Source organism: Sesamum indicum, linkage group LG9 (genome assembly GCF_000512975.1).
Source record: "Sesamum indicum cultivar Zhongzhi No. 13 linkage group LG9, S_indicum_v1.0, whole genome shotgun sequence".
NCBI classification, from domain to species: Eukaryota; Viridiplantae; Streptophyta; class Magnoliopsida; order Lamiales; family Pedaliaceae; genus Sesamum; species Sesamum indicum.
Window position 1 is genome coordinate 7,485,811 of NC_026153.1, and position 10,920 is coordinate 7,496,730.

General features: G+C 35.0%; 1 protein-coding gene across 1 annotated transcript; it reads right to left on the bottom strand.

The window, feature by feature from the left end:
• LOC105171028 (methyl-CpG-binding domain-containing protein 5) lies at positions 1,304–6,112 on the bottom strand. The gene is made up of 3 exons (XM_011092023.2): positions 5,629–6,112; positions 1,914–2,027; positions 1,304–1,781 (listed from the first exon to the last, which is right to left on the bottom strand). The coding sequence occupies exons 1-3, from the start codon at positions 6,007–6,009 to the stop codon at positions 1,656–1,658; spliced, it is 621 nt and encodes a 206-aa protein (XP_011090325.1). The 5' UTR covers positions 6,010–6,112; the 3' UTR covers positions 1,304–1,655.

Here is a 10,920-nt window from a genome sequence, read left to right on the forward strand (position 1 = left end):
CACCCCACCCCTTATTTTTCTGTATTTTTTTTACTTTTTAAATACTGTATATATATATACACATGTGTGTGTGTACATTTTATGTATTATTAGTTATATAAATTTATTTTTATAATTTTATAAATTTATAATAAATTTGAGGCATTAATTTAATTTAGATGATTTTTATATCAAATATAGATCGTTGATTTAAAAATAAAATAAAATAGACCATCGATTTGTTTATTATATCTGGACTGTTGATATATATATATAACAAGATTTAATGATTTCTGATTAAGGGTATATTTTAAAGCAAAAAATGAAGCAGATCGCACTCAACGCACGTGCACATCACTCACATGAAGAGGGTATTTTGCATATTTTTTAAACATAGAAGGAGGTAAATTGCTATTTTATTTTTCACAAAGGGACTAATTGCCTATTTTCTGTACCATAGGTAGGTAAATTGTAATTTGCCCCAAATTATTAATTTTTAAATAACTATTTGAGGTAAAGATGCTCTACATTAATGTCAGGAATAATTATATTGTCATCTCTTAAAATTTAGTATAATTATATGTACATTATTTATGGTTTGGAAAATTACATCTAGTACCCTTTACATTTACATCCATCTAACAAATAAGTTACTTCTTTAGTCAAAATTCAAAGAATTTCTTGATATTAACAAAAAAAGAAAAACTGAATGAAAATTAATATTTACTGTCGATTGACTTATTGCAAGTTAAATAATTTTTTCTAACTAAACTATCCTATACCTTCTCACATGCTTAATAAGTAAAGGCATATGAGAATAATTTGATCATAAAAATATTTATTTGACTTTTAATAAATCAGTAACGAAGCAATCGGGGATAAATATAGATTTTTCTTGGGATAATTTCGGTGAATTTTAACTTTCTCAAAGGTACTAAATGTAATTTTTTAGACCACAAGAAGTCGATGTGTAATTACACCAACTTTAAAAAAAACAAAATGTAATTATCCCTTAATGTTAGTATATGTTGGATTATAAACATGGAAAATGTCATAGCCGGTCTTGTTATTATTAATGACAAGAATTATATATAAAATTTTAACCATAAATGATTGGTGAAACATTTATAGTGACAACTCACATATTTCTAACCTGAAAACGGACAAGTTTTGTAACTTTACTGATGTAATTTCATCGTAGTAAATTGCAACTATAAACCTGGTTGACGTAAATCGCGACAATAGAACAAGCAATAGTAATATCGCAAAAGAACCAGGCTGATTAAAGCTACTCAAGAAATAAAATGACAAAGAGAACTAATCCTAAAAGAGCTTAATTGGGAAACATCATTTTGCATCATAAATATTCCAAGAAAATCTGTCAGCAAGACTGCTCCAAAAGGAGAATTCCAGTACAAGATTGTTCTATCTCAACTGTAAATGTCCAAGAAAAAAAATATTTGACTCTGTCTCGAACAAAGATCACAAGCACTAGCAGAATTGAACTGAAAATCTGTATTCAGGACATGTAAAAGGCCTATAATTCCAACTAAAATCCAGTCCACAATATATAACAATTCAAAAGAACTCGGTCCTCTGTTAATGTTTCAACATTTCCATCAGCGTCAATCTAGGAGTGCATATGCTACAGCTTGCTTACGCTTGTCCCGACAGTTTCATCTCTCTTGAGGAGTATCTCTCTGAACGCCATTGGGGACATGAGTCTCAGAATTTAAGGTCTCGGATTTCTTGCGTTTTGCGCTCGACTTCTTTTGTTTTTGGCTCGCGGGACTTGCGGAACTCTGCAAAACAAATATATACCATCTTGGTTCAGAGAAAGAACAAAAGATTTAACCACCATAAAGTACAGTGAAATTGATGTATTAATTTATATCAAAGGGAAAAACCTCAACCAACGAAATTTTTTTACGTACCCCAGCATCTGCTTCAGAAGTCGACTTCCTCTTTGGTTTACCTCCCGTTTCTAAATAATGAAGCACCTCAACCTTTGAACGGAATTTGCGTTGTCCCGATGGTTCAACATAATACTGCAAAATGTGGATATCCAACACGTGTTTATTTAGTAGTTTCATCGACGATCATTGAACGACCAAAGAGAAAATATTATTTCCATGTACATCATAATTAGCAAATAATATAACATAATAATTAACTTAATCATAGTATTTTAACCTATCATTGCATGCTGATCTCCGCTGGCGATTTTTCACCAGACACCTAATATTATAGTTACAAGTGAGGAGTTCAAGAGAGCAAAGGAAGAGATCCCAGAAAAACACTCACAATCCAACTTCAGGTCATACTACTATGCTGATCTTGGACAGGCATACTTGAAATGCAGACAAAAGTGTACATTTAATTTTACATCTATGTTTGTTGAAACATAAACATGCAATAAGACCAAGTACATAGTAGAAACATTTCCCAATAAGCATTGATGCTCCAAGATAAGGAAAAGGAAAGAGCAAAAAGGGAGTGCTTTTGGCAGTTGTGTCAACAAATGGAGTATTTTTTATTAAAAGTCTAAAAGCAATAAAATCATGCAATTGATTTTCTGGATATCAATGTGACCCAACATGCTCCCCTTAGGTGAACAAATATGAAAATTATTAGACAAAGCACCATCAGCATTACGTAGCATACATGCAAACAAGTGCCGTGCAAATTTACAAGTGAATGATTGGCAGTTTTCCTCAATTTGACCTCCAGTTCCCTCAAATGTTATTAGTCATCGCACGAAAATAATATCGGTACTGTTAATGTTTCAATTCAGATGTTATTAATCATCGCATGAAAATAATATCAGGTCCTGTGAATTTTTATCCAAACAAAACATTGTTTTAGATAACATTCGTGCAGAGAAACCCATTATTACATGGATCCAATATATAATTTCAAACATTTATCACCTTTAATTCTAAAAGAGGCAACATATCTATCTCTGTCATGATTAATAATGAGACAAGTTACTCTATCAACTTTTTCTGCTAATCCACCAGCGGATCAACCTTCCAACTTAATCTCCAACTTTTGGGGCACCTATCTGGCGTTAACGAGTTTAGCAGAGAAAGATTTCACCCCTCTTTTAGGCTCTTGTAACAGAGATCTAACATGCATTTACTCAAGGAATCAATCTTTATTTGGCTGTTTGCATAATGTGTAGCTTAACACTTTCAGACTCCAGTACATTAAGCTTGATCTTTTCAACATTCTCATCAATGGAGACGGTCAAACAAAATTTCCTCCCGTGTGATCAATTTAAGATCTAATAAAGATGGTAGGTGGCATAAAACAACTGCACCCGACTCATGTCATGACCTAGACTCTGAAAATCAAAGAACATTAAAGAGTTTCACCAAAACAGGAGTAACATGTAGAGTATGAGAGATTTCATCCCAGTTGCTTGTAGTTGAAAATGGCAAAAGATGTCACGAAGACTGGGAAGTAATCGGCAAAAAGGCATTCAGAAGGTCAAATCATCAGACAGGGCCGAAGCAAGAGTGACAAATTTGATGGACCAAAGAAGAAGGATGAAGCTCTTTGAACGATCCATAAGCATCTCCACAAGATTTTAAATAGACAAAATGTATCAATAGAGACAGCTGAACATCTACACAAAGAAATTGCCAAACAGTCCAAGTTAACTGCGCTACAAACGGTTCTGAGATCACAAAAGTGGTCATAATAAACAAATCAAAATCTCACTCCGAAAGCACAAATGTCGACAAAATCTCCCTCCATCCCACAATGAAAACTCCCATTCGACCCAGATCCAAGTTTTAGGTGAGAGTTAATAAATTGAAGTATTGTATATGTTTCATTATTGTCCTTGAAAGTAATGGTTGAGAGTTGGTGTCACATCATTCCTTTAGTTGAGGTGATAATTCTGGAAAAATGGAGTCTTATTTTGGGACATCTCAAATTTGGGTAGTGGGAGTACGTTAAACAGTATTCACATGGAATCCATCAAGTCCTCACATGCTTAGTCTGCGAGTGAAAGAAAGCTTTTTATATTTGAGTTTGTCTTAACTTTGGAAGTTGTCGGGGCCTGGCATGCTTACGCCACTTTTAACTTTGGTAATTGGGCTTCCTTACAGAGAGGCTGATCAGCTTTTAAACAATGTCGTTATCAAAACAAAAAGTGCTAAAATAACACAGTGCACCAACTCTTAGAATGACATAATCAGTCTGATACTGTCTCATAGTTGTACTTACCCATGAATTCCATTATCAAAAGAAATACAACATATTATCTATTCCAGTGTTACCCTCAACCAACAAAGAGGAATGTATGATGGCAATTGAAGAGGTAATTTTGGTAAAAGAAAAAGAAGTACTTTAGGTCTCAACTTATTAAAAAAGATCCTAATCAGAACATTAAAAAATGTTTTAAAAGCAGAAAAAAAAGATCCTTATCATGCCATGCCAATCACTATACTATAAGAATCACCTGGAATGTACAATCCATCTGAGTAACATCCAACATCATCAACCACAACACAAAATGATAAATCATAAAAGAAGTTTTGTGCTAAAGACTCCTCACATGACGAATGTACCAAATCAAATACTCATCCTTCTACCAACTATGAATAGATAACAAGATCTAGCTTGGTCAGCTCACTCATCTCAAGTCAATCAGGAGGAAATATGAGTTGTTCCATGAGCAACACAAACATATTACTTAATTGTTTGGATAACTACTTTCTCTTTATGCACATAACACGATTACCTATGGATCTCCGGGAAAACAAACTGTCAACATCAAAGTGAAGATATACAATTGAACATGAAGAAGCACAATCAACATTATAACAGATAAAAGCACGTGTGCATGAACACACCTCAACAAAGCCACATGCAAAAAACATTTAAATACTCTCTAAATGTAATTAGTGGTGCTCCAAGTAGTTTATGAAGACTTACATCTTGCATGTATGATATATCAAGTCTAGCACATAGAAAAGTACGTGTGTCAACCATTTCTATGAACATAACTCCAGAACTCGCTAACCAAGGGCACCAAAAGAAAGGGAAGTCGTTAATGAGTTTATGACTTTCAAGAATTAGGAAACTAGTGACCTCATGAAAGATTAGATAGTTTACACTATTTCTGGATGCTAACTAGAAATGATGCAAACTACTCAATAATTGAATCGAAACCAATAGTCTAATAGACACAAGATTAATTTGCTATCTAGAGCAGATGTAGTTGAATCTTTAGTGTACTTTCAATTGTCTAACAAGCAATGAGCTTGACTGCATGACTCCGACACCAAATTAACATGGACTTGAACAGTTTGATCTTATTGCTCGACTTCGACTCATGCTTGGTATCTACTGTTATTCCACATAGCCCTAAAACCTAGTCATGCCAAGGCCAGCATTATTACATCAACTCCACAACAAATATAATACATACAAGTAAAAGAGAAGATCCACCCAAGAACCAGCTTACACACATTGAAGCATCCCCAAATAACAAATTGCAATATTCATCATTCCGCATACAGGCATAACGCCGGTATCTCTTCTCCTCACTCAAACCAATACAACCAACTTTAAGACACATAATCAATGGCCATAAATTCTTTCAAGAGTATGCATAGAGAGAAAGAAGAAACCTACTCGATCGATAAGTCCAGCGGTAGCTCCAGAAGCTCGGACTCTCAAATCAATCTGCCAGTCCTCTGGCAACCAGCTCGGCCTCTTCGACATCTCCTCCGGGTTTCTCCTCCTCACCGACCGAGGTGCGGCCTCCGCCGAGTTCTCGGAAGGTGCCAACATGGAAATGGGCTCTGCCGCAATAACCACCCCCGGCCCGAACTCCACGCTGGGGGCCGGTTGACATTGGTGGTGTTGGGGGGACTCAGCCCCGGTGTCGTGGCGGTCGGGGTCGATGAAGGAGCCCGAATCCAATAGCGGGTCGGGTGGAATCGAGTGGGCGGGTAGCTCAGTGGGGGTGCCGGCGGGTTGAGGGTTGGGGTTAGGGAGCTGGGGTTCGGACATTGGGATCGAGTTCGGAGAAGCTGAGGGAAAGGGGGAGAGTGTGAGCAAACGTTTGAATAAGCGATGACTAAAAATGAAGGGGAAAAAAGCAACAATAATTCCTTAATTTCTGCGTCGCCCTCACCCTCGCGTGCTAAATCTATTGGACATTTTCACTAAAGTTTCTATATCATATCATATGTACAATACTTTTGACTATCTTGGATAAAACTACATTTATTTTTTCAAAATACAAACTACATTTATTTGTTCTTTGTTGAGATAGTCTAAATATGAATGTTTATGATGTTTTTTTCTTTTTTGGACATATAAATTAGTAATAATAATAGGGATTTAGGTTGTTGGTATTTGGGGTTTGTCTTAATTTACATGGGAGTAGATAATAATTATATTTTATGAATTTAAATTTATGGATTCTTAATACTAGTTATTAATCTATTTAAGTAATAATTGTTTAACTTATTACAAATTCTTAGTGGATGTTGACGATTGACATGACATTAATAGTTATCAAAGTTTTAACATCGTAAAAATTGAAAGATGAACTGGAATTCTTAGATAATCGAAGGCCTAACATGTAAAGAATTTCTTAGTATCTTGATATTTAAATCTATGACCCTTAAATAGAAATGGATAAAATATATCATCAATGTGTAAAATGTGTACAGGGAGCACTAAAAAATTATCAAAAGGTGTTTCAAGATATTTTAAGAACGCTTGTCTTATCTTGACCTACCTAATACCTCTTTTATAGAAAAGGGACGAGAGAAATTAGGGGTTTGTAGGCCATGATTCACATCGGTCAAGATTATAGTCCAATTTTTATCATGCGAGTAGATTGGTTCAATTGTATACTCAAAGGTGGGCGTTTATTTTAGAAGCAAAATGGTTTGTGCTTCAACTGGATAGGCCATTGGATTCTCACAGGCCTATCCAATGACTTGCTGATATGTTTCTTCGATGGCATGCATGTCTGACCTAAAGCCTTCATGCTAACGACACAAATTGGTATGATATTTCCCTGATGGGTTATAGATGAGCTGAGTCAATTCTAGGCTCTCAGTATGCCACGATTACGCTTGGTATTGTACTTCCCTTCTTAGACTTAAAGCATCTTGGCCGTCTTGACTTTTTCACCTGCAAACTTGGACTTTTATGAAAAAAAAAATAATAATACTGCAAATATGTGATGACCTTCTAACTATTGATCCAAACAATCCGTCGCATTCTGATTGAGTTGCATATAACACTTATTTTATCCAAATAAAAAATATAAAATTTAACACACGACAACCTTCAAATATATCTTGTAGATGTAAAAGCTTATATATTTATCTATACATTATTAAGACTAAGGGATGTTGACTAACCACTTTTGCGGTACATTATTTGTATGTACGTAACTACCTTATGGAAAAAGAAAATGGCAAGTGATTTTTTTTCCTTTTTCTTTTTTTTTTTTTTTTGGCTTTTGGTTTATTCTTTCTCATCTTCGTTGTAATTGTACTCTTGATCTCCCTACATTTCACTTCCTCTTTGTAAATGAATGCATCAAGTTTATGATAATTATCACATTTATTTAATTTGAAGAAAATCTAAAATACATAACAAAGAAATACATTTATTGTATTGGATTTATGTTATATAATTATATATATTTTAAGTGAATTTATATCTTATTTTGCATACTCATCAAATATGTCACGACCACTCGTAATATTAATTAAGGAAGAGCTGCTAGAATAACTATTTTTGGAATACATTTAATATATTAACTAAATTGGCCCTGTCTAAAAAGAAAAATTACACTAACAAACTTTATTTTTTCCTCTTTCTTTTTTTCAATTTTATAATTCAAATTTCTTTAACCATATTCATAGAATTAGGGACAATAACATCGACATCACTTATCCAACAGCTATTAAGGAATCAGCAACAGATTACTTCTGTAAATTATTTTTCGAGGACACAATAAACTTCATTGAGTCTAGATTTCCCTTCCAATTCACACAGGTGCCAGCAGACATTGCTAGTACTCTCTGCCAAACTCCCACAAGAAACTTTTGGCCCATTTCCTATGCAATGTCACTAACAAGATCTTCTCTAAGTTATTGTATAATAAAATTGCAGGTTTACTTTCGACAATCACCTCTCCTTCCCATAGTGGATTTGTTCCAGGGAGACTCATTGGAGATAACATACTTTTGGCCCAAGAAATTATCCACTCGCTTGATGAAAGGCACAATAAAGATAACGTTGTTATCAAACTTGACATGGCTAAAGCCTATGATAGAACTCAATGAAAATTTTTGTACTTTGTATTGCATGCCATGGGTTTTTCGCATGGATTTGTCCTACTTATTAAAAATGTTGTTGAGAACTGTTGGTTCACAATTTTTTTTAATTATGAAACTTCTAGTTTTTTCAAATCTACCTGAGATCTTAGACAAGGTGACCTTATCTTCTCTGGTCTTTCATACTGGCTGCTGAAACTTTTTCTCGTGGTTTTGATTTCTTATTAGGACTAACCCTACTATGTACTATCAGTCACACTGCAGAACCCGTGACTCACCTTTCCTATTCAAATGATTTTATTATTTTTACTAACTCTGAGGAGGATGTCTCAACAATCTGATGGTATTTTTGGATCTGTATAAATCATCCTGTGGGCAAAAGATCAGTTTTCCGAAAAGTGTTTTCATACCTAGTAAGAAAGCCAAATTACTTTCCCAAATGATCAATAACATCATAGGCTTCACCATGAAGGAACTTCCCATCATCTACCTTGGGGCTCCACTTTGTAAAGGTATAAAGAAAAATTCCTTTTTGTCAATCTTATTGACAAAGTTCGTATAGGATTAGGTTAGGAGCATGCTCACCTTTCATACGGAGACAGATTACAGCTTATCAAGAGTGTTCTTTTGTGCCCGTTTATCTCATGAAAGTATTGAGTCCTCCTGTTGCAATTATACAAGAATTGGAACAGCTCTTCGCTAGATACTCCTGGGGCACTACTGCTTCTCAAAGGAAAATCCACTGGACCAAATGACTAATACTTGTTATCCCGTTGCTGAGGGAGACCTTAGTGTTAGAAACCTGAGAGATGTTGTCGAGGCATTCTCTCACAAACTTTGGTGGAGATTCAGACAGAATAACTCATTTTGGGCTCTTTACACAATGAACAAGTACCGCAAAGACAATGCCCCTTCTGCAACTAAGGGCTCTAGAAACAATCTCTTACCTGGAGAAAGCTTTGTAAAGTCAGACAGGCTAAACAAAACAACATTCTCTGGAGTCTTGGTATAGGAAGTCTCATTTTGGCATGACTGTTGAATGCAAGAAAATTGACTGCAAGATCTTTGTAATCATGAAGGCTCCACATATTTTCCTGTTAACTGCTCTAGTAAAAAGAAAGTGGAATCAGAAGAACTCAACAGAACTGTACCACCGGATGCTGCCACTCTCATTGCAACAACCCCTATTGTCCTAGGTCAATAGGACAGTCCTATTGGAAAGCGTTCAAAGATGGCAGGTTCACAACATCATTAGTCTGGAAAAAATCAGAGACCATAGAACTATCGCTTCCATCTTCAAAAACATATGGATTCCACTTTTCATTCCGACCACCTCTATCTTCCTTTAGAGATTACTCAACAACTGGTTTCTTGTTGATGCCAAACTGAAACAAAAAGGAATTTCATTGGCTTCTAAATATTGTTGTTGCTCACATGAGGAGATTGTTGAACACCTATTCATTAACAATGTGCACTCCTTGACGGCATGAAATTTCTTTTCTAGTAAATTCAGTGTCACCTTTCCTCAATCATCCAATATTTCTATCTTCATTTAAGCTTGAGAATCCTAATCAACCACGTAAACTTAAAGATCTCATCCTATGCTTGTATTATTGTATATATGGATTGGAAGGAATGATGTCAAGCATAGAAAAAAGTCTTGAATGCTCATGCTATCATCCTCAAGATTATAAATCAATTGCAAAATCTTAGTAGAAGCAAGCATGGAAATCAGAACATCTCAAAGGGGATTTGATTGCTACCAAATCATTTGTCTATTCCTATTCTGATCAACCACATAGCCAAACTTGTTCTATGGTTTATTGGAGAAAACCTGAAATTGGTTAGGTTAAATTGAACACTAATGGGGCCTCTAGAGGTATCCAGGTATTTTAGGAGCAGGGGGCATTATAAGGGATCATGTTGGGCAGGTGATATTTTCTTTTTTGAACCATTAGGAAACACCACCAACATGGTTGCAGAATTAAAAGCCTTGCGTCAAGGAGTTAGTTTGTGCCTTGACAGGGGCTTTAAAAAGGTTTGGATTAAACTAGATGCATTACATGTTCTCCACCTGATCTCCAAACAATCCATAGGTGCATTGCACCTCCAAATTCTTCTTTCCCATATCAAGCATTACTTATCTCAAATGGAAGTTAAGCTCTCACACATCTTTAGAAAAAGTAACCAAGCAGCAGACTATTTCGCCAATCTTGGATGCTCAACTAAGACTACCTCCATTCTCACTCAGGACCAACTCTATGGTAAATCTTAGGTATTGTTAAACTTGATCGTCTCAATATGCTATACTTGCAGTTTTCATAGTATACTTCTAGTTTCAGTTATCTATTAGCTGAAATTAAAAGTACTATGAAACCATGCTCATTTTCTATTATACTATGAAATCATATAAGAGAGTAGTACTCCTTATTTACACTTTCTCAAACTATTCTTATAAGGAAGAAGTTTTCCTTAGTTATATCTTATCAGCTCTTGATTGTAAGGTAGTAGTATTTCTTATCTATGATTTGTTTAGGCAAATATAGGGAGTTAACACTCCACGTTGTAAATTTGGGGCAAAACTTGAACTAATATAGAAAGAAAAGAGACCCCAAAA

Bases quoted from the DNA above. Each gene is read 5' to 3' on its own strand.
- LOC105171028 (XM_011092023.2), bottom strand. From the start codon at position 6,009: ATGTCCGAACCCCAGCTCCCTAACCCCAACCCTCAACCCGCCGGCACC. The intron at 2,028-5,628 runs GTAGGTTTCTTC...CACATTTTGCAG, and splicing joins CCGCTGGACTTATCGATCGA to TATTATGTTGAACCATCGGG. The intron at 1,782-1,913 runs GTACGTAAAAAA...TTTGTTTTGCAG, and splicing joins CTTCTGAAGCAGATGCTGGG to AGTTCCGCAAGTCCCGCGAG.